This window comes from Schistocerca serialis, chromosome 1 (assembly GCF_023864345.2).
Source record: "Schistocerca serialis cubense isolate TAMUIC-IGC-003099 chromosome 1, iqSchSeri2.2, whole genome shotgun sequence".
Classification (NCBI taxonomy): domain Eukaryota; kingdom Metazoa; phylum Arthropoda; class Insecta; order Orthoptera; family Acrididae; genus Schistocerca; species Schistocerca serialis.
The window spans coordinates 708,412,884-708,439,040 of NC_064638.1; the positions used below are offsets into that span (position 1 = coordinate 708,412,884).

General features: G+C 45.5%; 1 protein-coding gene across 1 annotated transcript in view; it reads left to right on the forward strand.

The window, feature by feature from the left end:
• The window catches only part of LOC126481012 (uncharacterized), a 513,788-nt gene that overhangs the window by 100,443 nt on the left and 387,188 nt on the right, over nucleotides 1-26,157 (forward strand). Inside the window, exon 3 of the mRNA XM_050104472.1 lies at nucleotides 24,188-24,457. Coding sequence (XP_049960429.1) covers nucleotides 24,287-24,457 — 171 coding nt within the window. The 5' untranslated portion in view covers nucleotides 24,188-24,286. The remainder of the gene's footprint in view (nucleotides 1-24,187; nucleotides 24,458-26,157) is intronic.

The following is a 26,157-nucleotide window of genomic DNA, read 5'->3' on the forward strand; positions in this document are numbered from 1 at the left end:
TTGTGCGAGGATTTAGAGAAGGAACTGCAGTGCGGTCTTCCTCTGTGAAACAGCTTTGGAAAAAGGTGTTTAGTATTTCAGCTTTACGCGTGTCATCCACTGTTTCAATGCCATCATCATCATCCCGGAGTGTCTGGATATGCTGTTTCGAGCCACTTACTGATTTAACGTAAGACCAGAACTTCCAAGGATTTTCTGTCAAGTCAGTAGATAGAATTTTACTTTCGAATTTACTGAACGCTTCACGCATAGCCCTCCTTACGCTAACTTTGACATCGTTTGGCTTCTGTTTGTCTGAGAGGTTTTGGCTGCGTTTAAACTTGGAGTGAAGCTCTCTTTGCTTTCGCAGTAGTTTCCTAACTTTGTTGTTGTACCTCGGTGGGTTTTTCCCGTCCCTCACAGTTTTACTCGGCACGTACCTGTCTAAAACGCATTTTACGATTGCCTTGAACTTTTTCCATAAACACTCAACATTGTCAGTGTCGGAACAGAAATTTTCGTTTTGATCTGTTAGGTAGTCAGAAATCTGCCTTGTATTACTCTTGCTAAACAGATAAACCTTCCTCCCTTTTTTTATATTCCTTTTAACTTCCATATTCAGGGATGCTGCAACGGCCTTATGATCACTGATTCCCTGTTCTGCACATACAGAGTCGAGAAGTTCGGGTCTGTTTGTTATCAGTAGGTCCAAGATGTTATCTCCACGAGTCGGTTCTCTGTTTAATTGCTCGAGGTAATTTTCGGATAGTGCACTCAGTATAATGTCACTCGATGCTCTGTCCCTACCACCCGTCCTAAACATCTGAGTGTCCCTGTCTATATCTGGTAAATTGAAATCTCCACCTAAGACTATAACATGCTGAGAAAATTTATGTGAAATGTATTCTAAATTTTCTCTCAGTTGTTCTGCCACTAATGCTGCTGAGTCGGGAGGTCGGTAAAAGGAGCCAATTATTAACCTAGCTCGGTTGTTGAGTGTAACCTCCACCCATAATAATTCACAGGAACTATCCACTTCTACTTCACTACAGGATAAACTACTACTAACAGCGACGAACACTCCACCACCGGTTGCATGCAATCTATCCTTTCTAAACACCGTCTGTACCTTTGTAAAAATTTCGGCAGAATTTATCTCTGACTTCAGCCAGCTTTCTGTACCTATAACGATTTCAGCTTCGGTGCTTTCTATCAGCGCTTGAAGTTCCGGTACTTTACCAATGCAGCTTCGGCAGTTTACAATTACAATACCGATTGCTGCTTGGTCCTCGCATGTCCTGACATTGCCCCGCACCCGTTGAGGCTGTTGCCCTTTCTGTACTTGCCCAAGGCTATCTAACCTAAAAAACCGCCCAGCCCACACCACACAACCCCTGCTACCCGTGTAGCCGCTTGTTGCGTGTAGTGGACTCTTGACCTATCCAGTGGAACCCGAAACCCCACCACCCTATGGCGCAAGTTGAGGAATCTGCAGCCCACACGGTCGCAGAACCGTCTCAGCCTCTGATTCAGACCAGAGCCATTTGAACCATTTTTGTAAATAGCCTTTCGCTCCCTGTATTTTACCCCTGCTACCTCCAGAATTTGAAAGAGAGTATTCCAGTCAACATTGTCAAAAGCTTTCTCTAAGTCTACAGATGCTAGAAACGCAGGCTTGCCTTTCCTTAATCTATTTTCTAAGATAAGTCGTAGGGTCAGTATTGCCTCACGTGTTTCAGAATTTCTACGGAATCCAAACTGATCTTCCCCGAGGTCGGCCTCTACCAGTTTTTCCATTCGTTTGTAAAGAATTCGTGTTAGTATTTTGCAGCCGTGGCTTATTAAACTGATAGTTCGGTAATTTTCACTACTCTCAACACCTGCTTTCTTTGGGATTGGAATTATTATATTCTTCTTGAAGTCTGAGGGTATTTCACCTGTCTCATACATCTTGCTCACTAGATGGTAGAGTTTTGTTAGGCTGTCAGTAGTTCTAATGGAATGCTGTCTACTCCTGGGACCTAGTTTCGAGTTAGGTCTTTCAGTGCTCTGTCAATTATTGTTTAGAAAGGCATAATGGATTAGTCAACACTGTACATTTGCCAGGGGAGAACGGACGAGATCAATTCGCACAGTCAATTGTATTTCAGGGAAATCGTAATGTGAATTTCTGCGTTCATCAGTTACAGGAAATCGTGTTGCCTGTGATGTCAGTGACGCAGGTATACTGCACATGTCCAGCAAATCATCGACTTTACTCTGTGTACACAAATAAATATACTTACGCATTCACTAGACTTCCATATTTCCCACTGGAATTTATTTATTTATGCGTTTATTTCACCTGACAAGGTCAAGGCCTTCAAGCCCTCTTTTAGATCTAGCCAGACTTCCTCAGTGAATAAGCGTTACAATTTGTATATTACATGTGCAGTAAATAATATAATAACAATAATAATAATAATAATAATAATAATAATAATATGTACAGAGTGATTTCTAAGTACCTCCAGGGTTTCAGAGGGCAACTGCCTGAGAATTATGAGACATACAGAAAATAGACGCACATCAGTGCACAGAGCATCTCTTCAAGTTATTAACTTAAATTACAGGTACTCAAAATTGGCACTGTTTGTGACGTGACGAACGTTATTGTGTGTCTGCAATTCATTGAAGTTATTGGCACAAATTTCCCGAGAAGGTGCGACAGCTGCCTGCTTTGGAAATTTTTTAACTGGGATGCCCATCTGCAGGCGCGAACTCATTCGATGTGACCGTATGGAGCGGATAATTCGCCTGCATGTCCTGAGTCGAGCGCGCCCCCAATCTCACCCACGATCACCTGCACAATCACAGTAGCTCTCATCATGGAAGATGGCATTAAAGTGTTCAAATATTCTGAAACTGTTCAGTAGAACTAAGAAAGACTGGAAGAAAACTAAAATAGATTCACAGCAATGTTTTGCTGGCTGATCACTTGCAAGGAACACAGATGAACAACCACCCCGATAACATACTGAAAACGTCGCCCTACAGTTTTAATCAACAAGTTAGACAATTCACAAAATTTTAAAAGTCTTAACCAAATTCGTTTGATTGTTAGTTAAAATAGACGGCATCTGTCTGCAAATGAGCTGCTGCTCTATGATCCGAAAACAAAACACAGTCTAATAAAATGTGGCTCACTTATCTGTGCGCCACACATTGGAGAATCCTCTCGTCAGAGCAAGAAGCCATGCGTCATAGAGCTGTGGCCTATGCGAAGACGAATAAGGAGGACCTCATCCCGCCTGCGTGGCTGGAAGGCAGTAAGCCACGGCTGCGTTGTTGACTTAAGTAGACGCATCTTCTTGTCTATCTCTTCCAACCACTCTTCTTCCCATCGACGCACGACTTGTACCTCAACAGCGAGGCTATAGCATCCAAACGGATGACACACTGAGCTGACAATATCGCGACACGCCTCCTTGGCTGCTACTTCCTCTCTTTCGTTCCGCGCAATACCCATGCGCCCTCGCACCCTGCAGAAAGACGCCTCCTTTCCTGGTCTCCGTGACTGGAGGAGGGCGTCCTAGATATTGTGGACTAGTCTACCTGCTCTGTACAAGTGTTGTAGAGAGTGAAGGGCACTAAGGGGCTCCGAACAGACAAAGAATTTAGCATTTTAAACACGTATCATCTGCTCCATGCCTGCAAGATCGCGTATAATTCCGCTTCGTAGACATTGAAGTCTTGAGGCAGTTGGATGTTGAGGACACAGTCAGGGAAAACAGCAGAGCAACCGACGGAGTCCCTCTGTTAAGACCCATCCGTGAATTCAGCTAAAACGTAATTAAATAATGTATTAAAAACGTATGCAGGAGTGAAGCCTCTCTTATACTGTTGCTCCCCCCTCCCCCCCTCCCTCCTAATGCCACTACACCACGACACGCACTACGAATCGAAACTTGAGAGATGCTCCTTCCACTGATAAGTGTCATAATTCTGTATGTCTTTTAGTTTGCGCGCAGTCGTCTTCTGTAACCGCGGAGGTACATACGAACAGACCTGTACATTAATAAACACGTCAAATTTACAAAATTTCATTATTATTAACATGAAGTAATTTCCTTATTACGTGCATTAATGAATACGTGGAATTTACGAAATTTCATAGTTGTTAACATTTAGTAATTTCCTCTTCACGGTCTTCTCGGCTCTTATAGAGGCATCTAACAGAAAGTAAGAAAACAGTATAAAAAACGATCAATGTGAGGAAGAAGTTGCTGATCAGAGAAAGAGGGATAAGTAATTGGGTAAGAGAAGCAGATGAAATGGAAGGAAGAAAAGAAAAACAGAAAGGGACGCGAAAGGCGAAGAAAGTGTACAGTGTGCTATACTGGTTCGCTATTGGATAAAAAGAAAACATCTGGGATATATCGAGATGGAAGCTACACCGATGATCAAAGATAAAGCTTTAATCTCCTCTTGAATGCAGAATCGTTTTGGATAAGAAGCAGGTTACAGGGTAATTTCTTTCAAGGTCGTATGGGTGAAATAGAGAAGGAGGTGGTGAAAGATTTATTGTTGTGTCAATGTGCAGCTAGGATGCTGGACGTATCCTGTCTGGCATTGCAATTATGGAAGGTATTTGGTACATGAGGAGAGGTGCCGAGGACACCAGTGACAAAGAAATGGATGAGAGAATGTGAAAATCACGCCGTCTATCGTGTCACATCCAGCCTGAATATAGGAAGGGCTGACAACCGAATCTTGTGCACACATATCTTACGCAAGCGTTCATCGCTATTCCAGTCGTCTGGAGTTTTCCCCAGTTGTGCCATGTTGAACAACTCAACAGTGGTAAAGATTTGGCAGGACTAAAGAATGGGTTAATTTTTGTTTAATGTGAGAGTTAATTTTTCTTTAATGTGAGGTGAAATTACTTATCTAAATATTTGGATGGCACGTGGGCAGAATTATATCCCCATTCCCCCCCTATTCTGACGTTGGCGGTAAGACAGCCAGAACACGAAATCCCTTCCCAAATATCCGCATTGGTACTTCCTATGCCTAACTAGCAGCTAAAAAATGGTTCAAATGGCTCTGAGCACTATGGGACTCAACTGCTGAGGTCATTAGTCCCCTAGAACTTAGAAATAGTTAAACCTAACTAACCTAAGGACATCACACACATCCATGCCCGAGGCAGGATTCGAACCTGCGACCGTAGGGGTCTCGCGGTTCCAGACTGCAGCGCCAGAACCGCGCGGCCACTTCGGCCGGCAACTAGCAGCTCGCCTGACTCTTACCTGAAAAGATCTTGACTATATGTTGGGTCAGAATTCGAACCGCTCGATCTAGCTCTACGGGTAGGAAATGAACAGTACGAAAAACAACACACTACAGAAGGTTAGATGGAGTTTCTGAAGAAATGTTCATTGCTTTGGACGTGATATGCTACTTGCATGTCAATATTGATCGTCGTTGAACTCCCCTAATCCGCAAATCACCAGTAGTCCAAGTTAGGAGTAAACTCCCTCATCCTTTTTCCTGGTAGCTGAACGATTCAAACGTACTACAAACCACTCTATTTCCCGAGCCGACTTCATCTCAAATATTGCATTCAGAGTGTTTTTTATTAAATTAAGACAGGTTTTTAAAAGGAATAACATTAAATACACTGACGGAAAAATTTGCAGCACTAAAAAATAATTCATGTAGAGTAATGAAATTTCGGGAATACATTTCTGTAGGTAGGTGCTTAATATTGCAAGAGCACAGGCTGACGTAAGCGCGAGATAAGCCATTGCAAATGTGAAATGATCATACATTAATATCGGTGTAACCGGCAGAATGTTGAATGCAACCTTTCAAATGTGTATACATTGTGTTGTATACATGCCGGATGGCCGTTTGTGGGATGGAGTTCTATGCCTGTTACACTTGGTCGTCCAATACAGCGACCCTTAACGCTGGTTGTGTATGACGCTACCCTGACTCCGTAGAACATGTTGGGTTACAACAGCGGTATGTGGGCGAGCGTTATCCTGTTGGAAAATATCTGCTGGTATGCTGTTCATGAGTGGCAGCACAACAAGTCGAATCACCAGACTGACGTACAACTTTGCAGTCAGGGTGCGTGGAATAAAGACGAGAATGCTTCTACCGCCGTCCGAAATCGCACTTCTGACCATAAATCCAGGTGCAGGTCCAGTGAACCTAGCACGCAGGCAGGTTAGTTGCAGGTCCTCAGCATACAGGCATTCCTAGCACCGAGGCAGAACCAGCTTTCTTCAGAAAACACGATAGTCCTCCACCCATCCCTCCATTGCGCTCCCACATGGCACCACTCAAATTGCAAATGGCTGTGTTTGGAGTCAGTAGAATGCATGGTACGGGTGCCTGGTTCGAAGCTGACCTTGAAATGACCGATTTGTAACAGTTCGTTGCGATACTATGGTGCCAGCCGCACCTCAGATTGCTGCTGCGGATGCATACGCCGAACACAATGGTGTCCCTCTCGGTAATGCTATGTGGCCATCCGGAGCTCGGTCATCTTGCGTCTGTACATTCCCATGACCACCGCTGCCAGCAGTCTTGTACAGTGGCTACATTCCTGCCAAGTCTTTCTACAGTGCCTCAGAAGGAACATCCAGTTTCTTGTAACCCTATTATACGACCTCGTTCAAACTCAGTGAGATGGCGTCTTTGTCACCTTAAAGGCATTTTTGACTAAGATACAATATCAGAACTGACTGACACCTACGACCGTTACAGCATATATTTAAAGCAAACCTGATTTACGTCCTCGTAGTAGCGTTACTAGAGCCAATTTTATGCGAGTGATGCGAAATTTGAACAGACATAATCTTTCACATTTAGAAACACTCCTTCCAATTTTCGTTTATGTCGCACAACTCCTTCTTGGTGCTGCGATTATCTTCCGTCAGTGTATTAAAAAGTAGTAAAATTGTTACTAATCATCTTGGGAGTTAATGTACCCCTTGAAAACCTGAAATATTCTTGAAGAATATGAGTTTTTCTTGAAAAATGAAAATTCTTCTCCGGATCTAAGACTTCTTGGAGGATAAAAGTCATTTCTTGAACTGAAAACCTTCCTCAAAGGAACTGTCATCTTGAAATCTAACCTGAAACTCTATTCTTCTTTCGATGTTACACTTATGGGTAAGTCCCTTTAATCTACAATCCAACCAACCAGGTTGTTCTGGAATTTGTTGCTCTTCTTGTGTCTCACGTATCGCTTCAACGTCCAGAACTGCAGAAAAAAGTAATCTAGAAATTGTTGTTGCTCTTCATTGTGTAGCACGTCAAATGTCCGGATAGCCAACTGTAGTATAGCCTTCTGCTTTGAGAAGGAACTACCATTCAAGATGCAGGATATTCGTGATTTCAGTTTATTGAGACACCGTCCTAAGTGATCAAGATTTACTCTTTTCTCGTCCCGTTCCAAATTAAAATGATACTAGAACTGACATGTGATTACATTTTCACGCAATTGGAGTGCATAGATCCTGAGAAATCAGTGCCCAGAACAACCATCTCTGGCCGTTATAACGGCCTTGATACGCCTGGGCAATGAGCCAAACAGAGCTTGGATGGCGTGTACAGGTACAGCTGCCCATGCAGCTTCAACACGATACCACAGATCATCACGAGTAGTGACTGGCGATTGTGACGAGCCAGTTGCTCGGCCACCATTGACCAGACGTTTTCGATTGTTGAGAGATCTGGAGAATGTGCTGGCCAAGGCAGCAGTCGAACGTTTTCTGTATCTAGAAAGGCCCGTACAGGACCTGCAACATGCGGTCGTACTTTATCCTGCTCAAATGTAGGGTTTCGCAGGGATCGAATGAAGGGTAGGGCCACCGGTCGTAACACATCTGAAATGTAACGTCCACTGTTCAAAGTGCCGTCAATGCGAACAAGAGGTGACCGAGACGTGTAACCAATGGCACCCCATACCATCACGCCGGGTGATACACCAGTATGGCGATGACGAATACACACTTCCAATATGCGTTCACCGCGATGTTGCCAAACACGGATGCGACCATCATGATGCTGTAAACAGAACATGGATTCATCCGAAAAAATGACGTTTTGCCATTCGTGCACCCTGGTTTGTCGTTGAGTACATCATCGCAGGCGCTGCTGTCTGTGATGCAGCGTCAAGGGTAACCGCAGCCATGGTCTCCGAGGTGATAGTCCATACTGCTGCTAACGTCGTCGAACTGTTCGTGCAGGAGGTTGTTGTCTTGCAAAAGTCCCCATCTACTGAGTCAGGGATCGAGACGAGGCTGCACGATCCGTTACAGCCATGCGGGTAAGGTGCGTGTCATCTCGACTGCTAGTGATACGAGGCCATTGGCATCCGTATTACCCTCCTGAACCCACCGATTCCATATTCTACTAATAGTCACTGGATCTCGACCAACGCGAGCAGCAATGTCGCGATACGATAAACCGCAATCGCGATAGTCTACAATTTGACCTTTATCAAAGTCGGAACCGTGATGGTACGCATTTCTCCTCCTTACACGAGGGATCACAACAACGATTCACCAGGCAACGCCGGTCAACTGCTGTGTGTGTATGAGAAATCGGTTGGAAACTTTCCTCATGTCAGCACGTTGTAGGTGTCGCCACCGGCGCCAACCTTGTGTGAATGTTTTGAAAAGCTAATCATTTGCATATTACAGCATCTTCTTCCTGTCGGTTAAATTTCGCGTCTGTAGCACGTCATCTTCGTGGTGTAGCAATTTTAATGGCCAGTAGTGTATAACACTGCAAAGTGAACTCGGAATCAGCTGAGTGTTTTTTGCGGTGTCTGAAGTGCCTCTGTGACTACTTTATACCAAAAAGGATGTCATTTGTGGGCAGGGCCGGAGAACGATTTTTTTTACCAAACTCGAGGTCAATCTGTTTGTGTGTGTTTCATGGAAGGCGGTGTACGTGCACGGTGCTGCTCTCCGTGCTTCTTCTGACCTCTGATTATCCTGAAGTTCGTCTCCGATGATGATGCCAAAGGCGCAAGCTTGTCTTTAGCGAAAAGAGAACAGTGTTCCTTACCTTCACTGAGCACCATTTGGGAGTGCGTCATAGTCTAGAAGCGGCTACTACCGAAGTGTGTGCGGCAATGACATACAAGACTACATTCCGTGTGTCCTAGCGTGTGAAGCCATAGCCTGCAATGACCACGAGCCTGTAGTATTTAGTAGTGGAACAGCGGAAAGTGCTGAACATCTCGAGAAAATCATCCATACCGTTATGTTGCCGTCTAATCACCAGGAAGCTGTGCCGTTACACGTAGCAGTGCTCATAAACGCGCTCTGAAAACGTTCCTCCCTTCTCTTTCTCGGAGCTCCCGTGGCGTCGAACAATGTCCCATTCGCAACAGTGACCAGAATTCACTCACTCTTCGCACTGTGCGTCACGCGAAACAAATTACGCTTTAGTTAATATGGAGAAATTAATTTTTCCGCCAATATCCTGACATTGATCAAGAGAATGAGATGGAAAATAATCCGTAAGTCAGCGTACTGAATGAATCTAATCCGTAGAAAAAAAAAACTCTGTCTGACTGCCTTTTTTTTCTGAAAGCAGGGTTTGTTTTATTCAGGATTCCAATACATAATATTACTCCCCACATTTCTGGCTACAAAACCCTATTTTTTAACATAATCCCCATTCAATGCACGGCCTCTGCGCCACCTTACTGGGAGCGCTTGTAACCGGCAGGGTACCACTCTACCGGTCGAATTCTGAGCCAACGTCTTGCTGCGTCAACATTATTCACGTACTGCTTCCCGCGGAGTGCATCCTTCATCCTTCATTGGGCCAAATAGATGGAAGACAGGGTGTGCGAGATCAGGATTGTAGGGTGGATGAGGAAGAGCAATACAAAGACGTCTTATGAGCGTCTTTCTGGTGCGCACACTTGGGTGAGGTTGGTTCAAATGGTTCAAATGGCTCTGAGCACTATGGGACTTAACATCTGACGTCATCAGTCCCCTAGAACTTACCTAACCTAAGGACATCACACACATCCGTGCCCCAGGCAGGATTCGAACCTGCGACCGTAGCGGTGCGCGGTTCCTGACTGAAGCGCCTAGAACCGCTCGGCCACACCGGCCGGCTTTGGGTGAGGCCTCGCGTTGTTACGCAGAAGAAGATGTTCATTCGCATTTTTCTGGCGATGAACACACTGAAGTCCCAGATTGCAGGAGTCACAGCTGTGTGCCGCCGGGCAGGCGGGGGATCGGACAGGTTTGCGCTACCTTGTTGCGCTGATGACAGATGCCTCGCCCAACGACCTGCCGTACTTTTGTTCACTGCCAGGTCTCCGTAGACATTCTGCAAGCGCCTACGAATAGCTGTGACACTTTGGTTTACCGCCAAAAGAAACTCAGTGACAGCTCTCTGCTTGGAACGCACCTCCGTTGCCGGCCGGTGTGGCCGCGCGGTTCTAGGCGCTTCAGTCTGGAACCGCGTGACCGCTACGGTCGCAGGTTCGAATCCTGCCTCGGGCATGGATGTGTGTGATGTCCTTAGGTTAGTCAGGTTTAAGTAGATCTAAGTTCTAGGGGACTGACGACCACAGATGTTAAGTGCTCAGAGCCATTTGAACCATTTCGCACCTCCGTTAGAGATACCATTTTGACGGCCGCGTATAGCACCGCCACCTATCGCAATTTCATGGAACTATAGGGGCTGAAGCTGGAATACTGCACGATATCCCACAACAAATACTACCTTTTTTTCAACTGAAACTGGCAGAATAAAAAAATGTGTTGCGTTACTTATTGATATCCCTCGTAGTAGCTCTGTGGGAGACTGAATTCCGTAATGACGCCTGGCAAACAGCGACAGCGCATTTCATTTAGAGTAATGTACTACCATATATCGATAGTGGTTATGAAGGAAATTAGTTAGTAAGCTATGTACATAAAAATCTTAGCAATTTTTAGTTTATGATGCCGTACAGACTACTTACAGTAGTCGAACACATAGTCTATCTATTCGAGCTTTTGAGAATATTGTAGTCTTTATATGTCCTTGGTCATTCGAAAAGATAATTATTTCCGCTAAAAACAATGTGCATACAAGCACTCACGCGGATATCTTATGGAATTTCTTCTCGAACAGTACGCAGGTTATGCCGTCCGGGATACTAGCCGTCCCAAAAATACTCCTGTAAAAAGAGGTTTCCGAGAAACCACGTGTCCCATCTGTTGCTGGCTCAGTGCCGTGAATTACTTAAGACTGGCATTATCCGCTGAAGCTCTCTCAGAGGCGTACTTATAGCAGTAGCATCTTCTCCAACTTTTTAATATGTAATGACACAAACATTCAATATGGCAGAAACGCGAAGAAAAAAGCTATTGTCGCATTCGTAAAATATAAACCTACTCTATCTTGTAGTGATTGTAAAACACCAAACAGGTAAAAAATGGCCATACGAACGGTATTGCTGTTGAGCATAAGCCAAGCTCAGCCTACTCTGAGGTACACAAAAATCCACCATGCAAATGTTAGCACAGCAAAGACTATGCGAAGAAATCTTCCGTGGTTTTGCTAACGTACGTCCATGCTGACATCATTGCAACAATTTTATACATTGTACAGTGTGGTCCATACTTGATGATGCTCATTCCCGTTCTGGATTTTTCGCTCTCTGAAAAACTGTATTCTTCTACTTGTACTATGAAAACTTAACACTGAAGTCCTCTGCATTAATTTTGACGGTCATTGGCATTGTTGTGATTAACATGTTCAAAATAAATCGTATATTGAACTAACGGCCCAGATTCCTTGGTATCTTTTATTTACAAAACAGAGAGCTTCCATGTTACTTGTGGTCACAGATTGGTTTACTGAGGAGCTGAAAGATATGCTTGATCTCTTATTTAAATATGTTGAGAACTGAAATGCAAGTAAATAACGGCAGTAGTGCGATTTCTGATGTTTTCTCGCCATGGTTCATTGATAGTTTGTAGGTGGATTCATAGATGGGCTGACGATTCCATTTTGCACCATTTCGACACCTGACCTGGTCTTTTTCAGGTCTTCAGAAGTTCTGAGGAGTCGTCTCGTACGTACTTGATAACTGTACTGAAACCAGCCCGTGAAATATTATTGGATGTAGGAATATCAGTGTTTCACTTCAAGCAAGATTCTGAATTTGGCGGAGTTTTTTAAGGTCCTTATTATGTCCGAAAGTCTAGTGATATCTAGTCTCTGTAGCACCAATACCTCTAAATGTGATATAGCGAATACCAAATTATTAAAAGAAACGCTAATTAAAATAACAAGTAAGACAGCACTCAGTCATTATTCTTACGACAGGACTATTAAACGATAAACTGTGACATTTAAATTTAAAAAAATCTTGTGTTTTCATGTATCACAGACAGTAGATCAGCGCGTCTGTAAAACAGAAGCAAACTGCTGCGAGACAGACCACAGCTAGAACCTACAAGCATAGTTAACGATCTGTTAGAAGGAAAGCTAGCAGGGAGAGGCAACAACCACAAACAACACAACCCCCAGCGAACGTTTAGAGCTGTTTCCCTCAACTTTTTGGCCGGGACTTATCAATTCCTCCTCTCAAACCAGAACACATATTGTTCACCTCAAACTAACGATCAGGTGGAGTCCAAGCAGCGTACAGCAAATTTGTGGCTCAAAAGCATACGTGCTCTTCATCACCTACAGCCTCCCCCGTTTCCAATGAAGAAAAGAAATGAAGGATGGTGAAACCTGACAGTCAAGGTTAGGCAGGTTTCGGTTACGATTGTGGACGGGGTCGTGATCAGTTACTACTGGTTGCCTTTTACTGTTACACACACTTATATTTAAAAGAGTAATTCCCGACTCAACAATAAATAAAAATTACCACACGTTATTAATGAAGGAATAAACAACTGTGTAAATAATAGTGTTTTCAGTGCGTTACAATTTAGCAAATCACCTTAAAATACAGATATAGATGATGTTAAAAAAAAAAAAACAAGCGACTGTGATCACAGCAGAAGGTCTTACACGCCAAGGATGGCAATAAATTGAGAACGTTTAAGAACTCGTTGCAATTACAACTTAGAGGTATTGAAATATTGAAAAGTAAGTGGCCACAAATACAGCAGAAGGTATCAGACGCCAGGAATGGCAGCAAATAAGGTTTTAAGGCTTACTGCTAAAATACAAATATCGAATTATTTTTTTCAAAGCAAATGACTACAATCACGGTTGAAGGCCTTACACGTCAGGAAGGATAATTACATAAAAAAATTGAGAAGCCTGCTGTAAAACAGCAAAACGAGCAAAGGTTAATTAAAAGAAACAAGCAACTGACGACTAAACAGGTGAAATAAGATGATGGTAGCCTTGTGACACAACTGCTAGATTTATTCCAGAAGGCGGTCGGAACTATTAACTAGACATACATAACCTTTAATGTAGGCATTACTAGGTATGATAATAAATAATGCTATAATAAAACACAAGGCGTAGTCACAGACGGTGCTCCAGGAATCAACCTCTGAGATGGACCAGCAACAAAACTTTCGCAAGCGATGAGATAGGCAGCCAAGAGTTGCATTCACAAGATGGTAACTCAGACTAGTGGCAGTCTAACAAATGACTAATGATAATCTTGATGAAGCTATCTGACGTCCAATAAACTACATGCAACGATGGAAGAATACGCCAAAGCCGGAACCGGCGGTCTGCACTACGTCCCCAGAATACTGTGCTTAGAGCGCCCGGAACAAGAAGGGAACCACTACCAGATTTCCGTCCGATTCCACAAACCCGAAAATCTGGACAAACTAGTCACAGCCCAGGACACTAGACAAACTAACAGTAACTAAAATCCCACTAGATTTGCGTGAGAGTCAAAACCGAAATGTAACCAACCAGAATCAGCAACCACACGTCATTACGGAAACAATCGCAAGCGAGCCAAAACCAAGTACCAAATGAGTGACATCAGTTTCATTAGGCACACAAACTCACACTGAACTCACTGTGACAACTCTGACGACGGTTGGCAGAATGAAACAAATCTCTTCACTGCTTTATTAATTCACATTTCAGTAACCACACCGTCTAATCACTGAGACAAGTGCTTTTAACACAGTAGGGGCTTCAAGTACTAAGCAGTACGCAGAGCCACCAAAATGCACATGTCGGCGCGATGATAATCTGTCACATCACATACGTACTAGCGGGCCCACACGGGCGACTGACTCCGCTCTACTTGGATTGAAATGAACTCATCTTAAAGCTTGCTGGATCCAGTTTACGACGAGGTGGTGTACCCTTGTGACCACAGCCCTTCCATCTGGCAGTCCATGCGTACCATCAGCAGTCCCGGCGTGTTCTTGCACTGCGTTGACCTGGCTTCTCCTCATTCCCCAACCGAACTCGCACACTCACACGACCCGGAAAAACGACGTCGCCCCAGAGATAGGGCAACAGTTACTACATATCGATAACCGCCGCTGCTGACAATAGCGGACAGGCAACACTTGCGAAGCCGAGTGGCGCCAATCAACACGAGAAGAAGACAAACAACCGCAACCATGCCAACTAAACGATACCGTCTGGCCTGCAACAGAGGGCGGAAACCTACAAACAGCGCCAACGCGAGCCGCAGCACGGCTGAGATGGAAGAAAAGTCTAGTTGGAGTCCAGGCAGGGAGTACACGTAGGACGACTGCTCAGAGCACCAGAAGTCGACAACTGGGTCAGCCGTCAAAACTTTGAGCGCAAAATGGAATTTTCAGCTCTGTTAGATACCAGATTACATGCATCAGCTTAAGCACTGTTTAATTATAATATCTAATTTTTCTTGCCATTCACGGTTAAGACTCTTTGCAAAGACTGATCGTCAGCTAAAGCGTGTTACCTCTCCTCCATCTCTTTCAGCAGATGGTTTACCGATTGTGGCTGCACGTCAGGTTCGAGAACGTTTTCCCACCCAAACTAGTCATCATTTGCCGCTTCTCTCCCTCTACTCCCTCTTACACTTTCACCCGTGACAGTTTTCGCCACAATTTCTGACACACACTATTATACAGATCTTGCTCATGGGAGTCCTTGGCGGCGCTCTCGCCTTGCCGCCCCAAGCGGCCGCGACTAACTGTGACACACGACCTCTGTAGAAATCTCACAGTTGTGATGCGTCTCGCGTCCCTCTCAGCTTGGTGACTCAAGCAGAGGTTTGTTTCACTTGAGCCTTAAATCGGCCCTGCGTAGCTACAGTCTTATTCAGAATTTATGAGAGCGCTAAGACAGGTTGAAATGGTTCAAATGGCTCTGAGCACTTCCAGACTGAAGCGCCTAGAACCGCTCGGCCACACCGGCCGGCGCGAAGACAGGAACAGAAGTTATTCTCTGTTTCTCTCTCTCTCTCTGTCTCTCTCTCTCACTCTCTCTCTCTCTATCTATCTCTCTCTGTCATTTCACCTTACAAGTGGGCGCACTTTCAGAGCCTCTTTTCTGTGTAAATGAATGACACCATATGTAATTCTCAATTGTGTCTTACCTAGTGGGAATAACACAAACGAGAATACTTCACTAGCTTCCCTGACGTACCTTCATATCCTCATTCGTGACTAGGAATTGGACCTCCTTTTCGACACTGATTTCGCGCTTCATGTCAGGATTCCATACACAACAGATAGCGACTGAGAGTCTCACGGGCGATGAAGTGGTCTCACGAGCTGTTAGTTGTCCAGGAAGTCAGTCAGTGCAAAGTGGAGCACCCATAGCAAATATCATTTGTGTGTATTGTGAACGGAATTTTTAAGGAAACGTGTTTCCTTATTTGCAAATGTAGCGAGGCTACTGTACAGTAACACCTAGTACAAGTAATCTGACAACTCTATTTCGAGAATTTCTTTTTTTTCACTGCTGCGAAACAAGTTGCTGCAGTAAAGTAACTCGAAAGAACGACAGATAGTTTCACACATTGCAGCTTACATCGAGCCACACTCATGAATATTTTAGTAATGGTTTGCGCTTGCTAAACAAGCAGGAGAAGGAACGCTCTGTTCTTGTTTCAGTCATTACTGTAAATGGAAATTTGTGGTAAGGACTATGGGACCAAACTGCTGAGGTCATCGGTCCCTAGGCTTACGCACTGCTTAATCTAACCTTAACTGAATTACGCTAAGGACAACACATACACCCATGCCCGAGGGAGGACTCGAACCTCCGACGGAGGGAGTCATTCCTGTCTCGTCTCATAATACTACCTGGTAAAAGTTCCAGACTGATAAATAAAACCCATTAATTAATCGAGCAACGATTTTTGTAAGCCAACTGTTTCACGGATAAATTACGTAACCTATGAATTCATCGAATAAATCTTAGTCTGCCACATGTGCCGGCCGAAGTGGCCGTGCGGTTAAAGGCGCTGCAGTCTGGAACCGCAAGACCGCTACGGTCGCAGGTTCGAATCCTGCCTCGGGCATGGATGTTTGTGATGTCCTTAGGTTAGTTAGGTTTAACTAGTTCTAAGTTCTAGGGGACTAATGACCTCAGCAGTTGAGTCCCATAGTGCTCAGAGCCATTTGAACCATTTCTGCCACATGTCTTTCATACTACTAGATTTTTTGGTCCACCTAAATTCTTTCCGGACACTTACTGTTAGCCATTTTAACGATTGTGACAGTTTTCACTGACTGATTAATTCCATATGTAATCAACCTATACTTCGTCTCCTCACCTATTCCTGTGCAGTAAGTTACGTTTGTTTATGTAGTGAGACAGCTGTTAGTCCGTGGATTTCTTGTATCCTCATCACAGAGCGACGAAGACGCTGAGGTGATTGATCTACTACCGGGCGAAGGCATGAATAGAGGCGCGTATGCACAAGGCCAACGAACGACAGCCAGTGGCTTCGTAGGGCCGAGATTTGCTTAGTCCCTTAGAGTGTACGGGCGGCAAATCGGGACCGTCGAAGCGGTTGACCTTTGTTGCGATTCTGTTTGCTGGCGGTAACGTCAAAGCCAGGTGGTGATTGGCATTGGTAACACTGCCCGCCCCTCGTGGTCTCGCGGTAGCGTTCTCACTTCCCGAGCACGGGGTCCCGGGTTCGATTCCCGGCGGAGTCAGGAATTTTTCCTGCCTCGTGATGACTGGGTGTTATTGTGTCGTCTTCATCATTATCATTCATCCCCGTTACGGTCGGAGGAAGGCAATGGCAAACCACCTCCACTAGGACCTTGCCTAGTAAGGCGGCGCGGTTCTCCCGAGTCGCTCCCCTACGCTCTGTAAAAGAAGTATGGGACTCATCATCATCATCAACACTCTCCAAGGGTGGACGCCGGTTCAATTGTTGGTTCAGTACGGATTTGTTGTGTCTATAGAGCGGGTGCGTATTTAAGTTTTTCGGGACTGCCGCAAGTCGCAGTTAGTATGTTTTATTGACAGGTTTCGTTCTTTAATTTAACACGAGCATCATCAGAACTTCGGAATTTACAATTTAAAGTAAAGAGCGAAACTAGTGAATGAAACATACGGAGTGCGACTTGTGGCTGTTCCGAAAAATTTAACCTGAACAGTCGCTTTTTCCTCCGCAGGCAATGGCTTTGAGCACTATGGGACTTAACATCTATGGTCATCAGTCCCCTAGAACTTAGAACTACTTAAACCTAACTAACCTAAGGACATCACACAACACCCAGCCATCACGAGGCAGAGAAAATCCCTGACCCCGCCGGGAATTGAACCCGGGAGCAGGCAATGTCTGCTCTCGCTAAGGACGTGTATTTATTGTGTTTAAAAATATTGGAATGTGGAGAGAGCATTAAAGCTGATATAATTTTATCGTGAACGGTAATTTTTATGGGCCCTATGAACTGTGATTATAAAAACAAACTGAAAAGGCCAGACGCTTGAAGGGAAATAACTCGGTGTCTTTATTGGCACCTTTTCCCCACGAATGACAAAGAGAACAAACAAAGCCGGCCGGAGTGGCCGAGCGGTTCTAGGCGCTACAGTCTGGAACCGCGCGACCGCTGCGGTCGCAGGTTCGAATCCTGCCTCGGGCATGGGTGTTTGTGATGTCCTTAGGTCAGTTAGGTTTAAGTGGTTCTAAGTTCTAGGGGACTGATGACCACAGCAGTTAAGTCCCATAGTGCTCAGAGCCAATTTTGAACAAACAAAACTAGAAGTGACGATTAACTTTCTGCTGTAGGTACAGCTCTCCTAAAAGAGGTGTTATCTTTGGAAATTTACGGGCCTCCACAGTTGAATAACAATTCGAAATCAGTAGCTTTCATTAGATAAAAAATTACGAAATGGCCCATATTCCAATTCAGCTTAATTTTGTCCCATCACTCACCTCCCTACTTTTCAAAAGAGAGGTCGCCCACCAGCGACATTCTTCTTTTATGATGATTAGCTTGTTACAGTAAAATAAATGCTGCACATGTGACGACTGCTAAATCCTCATCTTCCATTATAAAATCGGCCGGTGAAATTGTAATTAAAACGCTACTTTCTAACAACACCAAAACGGGAGCAACGTCGGCAAGCTATCAGATCGAACTGCGATTCCACATGACCGAATTCCTTGAACCCAAGCCCTTCGTTTGGTGTGGATGAGAAGCCGAACGCCAATGTATTGGCGACCAATGTTCGGTCGAATCCAGCCTCTGCCGTTCACTGGCCTTCGTTGGCCTAGTTTATATGCGCCTTTTATGACAAATCCGGAGCCCGACAGAAGCCGCACACAGCACTTGAAGCCGCTCAAGGCGCCAACTGCGATGTGCGTTCACCACGGGGTCCAACGGTATATACGTCCGCCCAAACGTAGACGAAGGCAGGTCGCTCCGCTATACGGAGTTCTTCGGAACGCGAAGTGTTTACGGAACGGTTGACTCGCAATTTCTCCTGCGAAGACACTCGCCGCCCTCTTCACTGGCCAAGAATAAACTCCGAACGTAACCATTACGTTCTCCAGCTAATCCATCCGCGTTTAGTCATTGCGGACTCGAACCTGGACTCTCGTTCTGCGCGTGTAGCGACCAGTGTTTGTTTGGATCTTGCACGTTACATAATGGTCTATCTACCCTCAGTAGGTTATCGCGCAATTAGTTATAATTCTTTGGTGTGAGACTTCCCTCTGTATAAGAGAAACATTAGCGTGCAACCTCCTTGAGCCCCCGACGTTATCTAGCACGTAGTGAGCAGTAAAGATTCTATAATTCTTCCGTGGAGTACACCTGAAGTACTCATCTGACTATTTCTCAGCGTAAAAATAGCTTGCTAACTTCTGTCGGCCACGTAATTTTCGATCAAGTCACGAATCAGTTCCGATATTCTGTAAACTTCTATTTTTTTCATTAATTCAACTACTGTCTTGCGTTCTTGTAATTCGATACTTGTAACAGCAATATAATTTTTGTACAAATCCATACATATTATAAAAATAAATGTATGTATGTTTGTGTGTGTATGTGTTTGTATGTATGTATGTTCCACGTCTCCTCCTAAACCACTGGGCCTATTTCAACCCAGCTTTGTGCAGTATCCCTTACTGTCAGGCAACAATCATTGTGTGATTAAGAACCACGTGCTTAACATAGTTCACGAAATATGGCGTCATAAACAATGATACGCAAGCAAAACGCGGCATCATGCTTGACATTTAAGTTTATCACTTCTTTGTTACTAATTTCTTTCTTTCACTTGCTGCTGTGTCCCGCAATGTTCGCAGGGTCGGCGTGGTGACAACGGATTTGGCAAGGTTAATTTAAAGGGGTGGCCGGATGCCCTTCCTGCCGCCATCCCATACCCCCCAGGACGGAATCAGTGTACCCCAGCTGTCTGCGGCTAGTGTAAACCATGAAATAATGTGGAAGTGTTACAAATGTCTGCGTGTCGTTTAACTGAGGCGGGATGTGGGGACCAGCCCGGTATTCACCTAGCGGGAAAACCGCCTAAAAATCACATCCAGGCTGGCCGACACACCGGCCCACGTCGTTAATCCGCCGGGCGGATTCGATCCGGGGCCGGCGCGCCTACCTGAGTCCAGGAAGCAGCGCATTAGCGCTCTCGGCTAACCTGGCGAGTATTCTTTGTTACTAACTCTACTCGCAATATATTTCACAGACAGTATCCACGTATTCAACTCAAAGTACCTATAGAAGTACATCACTGTGCGATACATGTTTCAATAGATATGACGTCATTAACACATAGATGCGTGAAAAAGTGCCGCATTGTGAATGAAGTTGTAATAGATTGATTCTTTACCGCTGAGACACTCCTACAGTCGAGTCAACTTAAGGAGTTCCTTATACCTGGCTGCGCTTGTGACAACTTTCAGCTACGAAGCGCAAACGGCTGTAGTTGAAAACGACAACCGTTTATAGAGCTATTAAGAAGCGTTGCCGTAGAGACATTGACAAAACCTCGTTGCACACATGGGAAACAGCTGCACCCATCATACAAAAACTGTTCAGGATCACCTCGCACAGACTCTACTACAGGAGAACATAAAAGGTTTTGTTTCTAATAGAGAATTGGCAAAATGAATGCTCGGGCAATGCCGAATTTGCAGCTAGTTCTATATAAACCTGGCGTATTTCATCCCTGATAAATTCTTAATTTCAAACAGTGTGTTCCAGTCAAAAGCTTTATCTAAGTCTACGACGATTTATCGTTGCTGAAAGGTCTGATTTAAGAAAAGAAGGCAACGAGTTTAGGAAGTGGACGATGTCATAACAGGAGAACACAATAGAATGGTTTGTTGAAATAAATCACCTCTTAGTTGCACTCTCAAATTACACATATAATTACGAAAACATTCTTAAGCCATTCTCCTGAAATGCTCATATGCTTCAACTTTATAGAATGGTCCCTATCATCATCTGATACAAAGGTGTTGTACAGTCTCTACCCTAAGCCTCTCTCATGCCTGCGGTTACAACACTCATCACATAACGATCTTCCACTTTCAGAAAGAGATTTTCACTCTGCAGCGGAGTGTGCGCTGATATGAAACTTCCTGGCAGATTAAAACTGTGTGCCGGGCCGAGACTCGAACTCGGGACCTTTGCCTTTCGCGGGCGAGTGCTCTACCAACTGAGCTACCCAAGCATGACTCACGCCCCGTCCTCACAGCTTTACTTCTGCCCGTACCTCGTTTCCTACCTTCCAAACTTTACAGAAGCTCTCCTGCGAACTTTGCAGAACTAGCATTCCTGAAAGAAAGGATATTGCGGAGACATGGCTTAGCCACAGCCTGGGGGATGTTCTAGAATGAGATTTTCACTCTGCAGCGGAGTGTGCGCTGATATGAAACTTCCTGGCAGATTGAAACTGTGTGCCGGGCCGAGACTCGAACTCGGAAACTTTGCCTTTCATCTTCCACTTTGATTATTATCGACTTAAGTCAACTCTTCTCTGACCATAAGATAACTTCACTTGCTCTAAAATACACTCTAACACAGAAAAAACGACGCACCACGAAACAATTACCGAATGTGGCAGACGTGATTACCCGTACAGAAAAACAAATAACTACAATTTCAGAAAAATTGGGTGATTTATTCAGGAGAAATAGCCTTACAATTAGAGCAATTCAATAACGCGTTGGTCGACCTCCGGCCCTTGTGCAAGCAATTACTCCGCTTGGCATTGACTCATAGAGTTACTGGATATCCTCCTGAGCGATGTCGTACCAAATTCTGTCCAACTATCGCATTAGATCTTCAAAATCCCGAGCTAATTGGAGGGTCCTGCCCATAATGCCCGAAACCTTCTTAATTGGGGAGAAATCCGGCGACATTGCTGGCCAAGGTAGGATCTGGCAAGCACAAAGATAAGCACTAGAAACTCTCGCCGCTGTCTGGAGCGTTTTCAGACATGACTTCTGCCTGGAATCTCATTGAATGGAGTCGACCGTCTTCAGTGATAAGCCCCGCTTAGAACTGAGCCCCGATGTCTAGCGAAGACATGTCTGGAGATACACTGGACAGCAGTGGAATACCAAGTCCACTATCGCCCAAGAACCAGGAATGATGGTTTGGGGTACCATTTCTTTTCATGGCAGGATCCCTGTGGTTGTCATCCGTGGAGCCCTTACAGCATAGTGATATGTCGACGATATTCTACGTCCCACTCTGCTGCCCTTCATGGCAAGAAATCCTGGCCTTACATTTCAACAAGATAACGCCCGCCTTCACACGGTGAGGATTCCTAGTGCTTGTCTTCGTGCTTAACAAATCCTACCTTGGATTGCCATATCTCTCCGCAATTGACAGCGTTTGGAGCATTATGGACAGGGCCCTCCAACCAGCTCGTGATTTTGACCATTTAACGTGCCCAATGGACAGAATGCGACATGATGTACCTCACGACATCAAATAACTCTATTAATCAATGACAAATCGAATATCTGCTTGCATAAGGCCAGAGAAAGATCGACATGTTATTGTCTTGCTCAGTTTGTGAAACTCTTTCTCTTTATTAAGTCATCCAATTTGTCTGAAATCGTAATCAATTGTTTTGTCTGTACACGTACATCACATCTAAGGATTTCCGTTCCATTCGGACAATTCCTTCGGAGAGTGTCCTTTTTTGTCATAGAGTGTATAATAGTAAATTGCAAAGGAGTGGGAAACCAGCAAGCAATTACATTAGTTTGTCCAGTGCTTGCTGTAGCCGCAAAACGTCGCGTTAAGCGAGAGTATAGACTATATAAGTCCAATCGCTGCGTGGTCTAAAGCTCTATCAGCGTTTCCCAACACTATTAACCTGTGTAAGTGGACACATGTGTGCCTTGAATACAGCTTCACCCGTGCACCTGAATAAAGCAAATAAATAAATTCGGGTGCACGCGTGAAGACTCACGCGACGGCAAGCCATTTCTATTGATACTGGCAGCGACAGCAACAGCGACAGATAGCATTGCGGCCGAAGGCCGTGTTCGCTACGCGCACATTGCTATCTGTCGCTGTCGCTGCCAGTATCAATAGAAATGGCTTGCCATTGCATGAATCTTCACCCGTGCACCTGAATAAAGAAAAATAAATAAATTCAGGTGCACGCGTGAAGACTCGTGCGATGGCAAGCCATTTCTATTGATACTAGCAGCGACAGCGACAGCGACAGCGACAGGTAGCATTGCGGCCGAAGGCCATGTTCGCTACGCGCACATTGCTGTCTGTCGCTGTCGCTGCCAGTATCAATAGAAATGGCTTGCCGTCGCAGGAGTCTTCACCCGTGCACCTGAATAAAGCAAATAAATAAATTCAGGTACACGCGTGAAGACTCATGCAACGTCAAGCCATTTCTATTGATACTGGCAGCGACAGCAACAGCGACAGATAGCATTGCGGCCGAAGGCCGTGTTCGCTACGCGCACATTGCTATCTGTCGCTGTCGCTGCCAGTATCAATAGAAATGGCTTGCCATTGCATGAATCTTCACCCGTGCACCTGAATAAAGAAAAATAAATAAATTCAGGTGCACGCGTGAAGACTCGTGCGATGGCAAGCCATTTCTATTGATACTAGCAGCGACAGCGACAGCGACAGCGACAGGTAGCATTGCGGCCGAAGGCCATGTTCGCTACGCGCACATTGCTGTCTGTCGCTGTCGCTGCCAGTATCAATAGAAATGGCTTGCCGTCGCAGGAGTCTTCACCCGTGCACCTGAATAAAGCAAATAAATAAATTCAGGTACACGCGTGAAGACTCATGCAACGTCAAGCCATTTCTATTGATACTGGCAGCGACAGCGACAGATAGCATTGCAGCTGAATGCCACGTGCGATACACACACATTGCTATCTGTCGCTGTCGCTGCCAGTATCAATAGAAATGGCTTGCTATCGCATGAGTCTTCACCCGTGCACCTGAATGCGAGAGAGTCCCACATCGAACGGTAACGAAAGTCGATAGCAGTTCCTGCGGTCGTTGTAATTACACGTGACCTCAAAATGTCGTCATGTTTGCAGGACGTGTTTTGAGACAAGTATTACTCATATATTTCTTCAATATACTGCTTCCATGCCTTTACCACCAGTCGATTAATACTCTGGATATAGGACGATCTTTGTCTTTTAATGACAGCCCCTCCTCGTACACCAAGTTTGAGTGAATTCCCGCAGTGTGTCGTCGGCAGCGCATCCGTCGCGTGTCTCGGCCTGAGCTGACGGCAGGCGTGGCCTGTGGTGTGTTTACAGCGGAGGGAGCGCCGCGGCGGTCGCGGCCGTGGTCCCCCAGCAGCGGCGGCGGCAGCGGCAGCGCCAGCGGGCAGGTTCTCATGGCACGGCGCGCCGCCCATGGCCAGCACTGAGGGCGCAGGCGGGCTCCTGCACCACTACCACTACCACGACTACCAGCAGCACGAGACGGCCATGGCGGAGATGCCGCACAACCCGGCGGCGCACGAGCTCAAGCGCTGCAGCGCCAAGCTGGACCTGGCGCGCGAGCGCAGCTTTGTGCGGCACCAGGTAGGCCGGCCGGCGGCGCGCGCGACACGCGGTCCTCCGCGACACAGAGAGATCAGGAAAAAAATAGCGAAGTTAAAACACTCAAAGCAAATAAGACTCACCACGAAGGAATTATCCGAAAGGGATAGAAATCCGTAGGTATGTTGTACATGTAAAGCAAACAAATTATCACAGTTTCAGGAAAATTGGAGTTGGTCCGCCTCCTGCCATTATGCAAGTAGTTCCTGGCTTGATATTAGTTGACAGAGTTGTTGGGTGTCCTCCTGAGCCGGCCGGGGTGGCCGAGCAGTTCTAGGCGCTACAGTCTGGAACCGCGCGACCGCTACGGTCGCAGGTTCGAATCCTGCTTCGGGCATGGATGTGTGAGATGTCCTTAGGTTAGTTAGGTTTAAGTAGTTCTAAGTTCTAGGGGACTGGTGACCTCAGAAGTTAAGTCCCGTAGTGGTCAGAGCCCTTTCAACCATTTTGTCCTCCTGAGCGACGTTGTGTCAAATTCTGTCCAATTGGAGCATTAAATCGTTAAAATCCCGAGGTGCTTCGAGGCCCTTCCTTAATGCTCCTAACGTTCTCAGTTGGGGGAGAGATCCAGAGACATTGCTGACCGAATAGGGTTTCGCAGACACGTTAATACAAGCAGTAGAAACTCTCTCCGCGTGTGGGCGGGCACTGTTGTTGTTGTGGTCTTCAGTCCTGAGACTGGTTTTATGCAGCTCTCCATGCTACTCTATCTTGTGCAAGCTTCTTCATCTCCCAGTACCTACTGCAACCTACATCCTTCTGAATCTGCTTAATGTATTCATCTATTTGTCTCCCTCTACGGTTTTTACCCTGCACGCTGCCCTCCAGTACTAAATTGGTGATCCCTTGATGCCTCAGAACATGTCCTACCAACCGATCCCTTCTTGTAGTCAGTTGTGCCACAAACTCCTCCCCAATTCTAATCAATACCTTCTCATTAGTTATGGGCGGGCATTATCTTGCTGAAATATAAGCCTAGGTGGGCTTACCCTGAAGGGCAACAAAACGTGCTGTTGGATATCCTCGACGTACCGCTGTACTGTAAGGGTCTCGTGGATGACACCCAATCCAGTCCTGCTATGAAAATAAATGCCACCACAGAAAATCGCGACTCACGGTTGTCGGGTCATACAGCGACCGACAGTCAGGTTAGTATCCCACCACTTTCCAGGGCTTCTCCAGTGACGTCTTCGGCCATCGAATCTCATTGACTGGAGTAGAAATGTCTTCAGTGATGAGTTCCACTTCGAAATGAGCCCCCACGACGTGCAAAGACAGATCTTGAGACGCCCCAGACGGTGGTGGGATACCAGCTTGGCTATTGCTCGCTGTACTACCTAACATCCATGGGTGATGGAACGGCGTGCCACTTCATTTCATAGCTGGACCCTTTGGTTGTCATATGTGGCATCCTTACAGAACAGCGGTGCGTCGACGATAGTCTACGCCCTGTTTTGTTGCCCTTCTTGGCAAGCCATCCTGGGCTTACATTTCAGCAAGATAATGCCAGCCTGCACACAGCGGCAGTTTCTACTGCTTGTCTTCGCAGTTGTCAAAGCCTAACATGGCCAGCAAGGTCGCCGCATCACGTTTGGAGCTTTCCGGGCGGGGCCACCCAACCAGTTCGGGATTTTGAGGATCTAATGCGCCAGTTGGATAGAATTTTGCATGACATCCCTCAG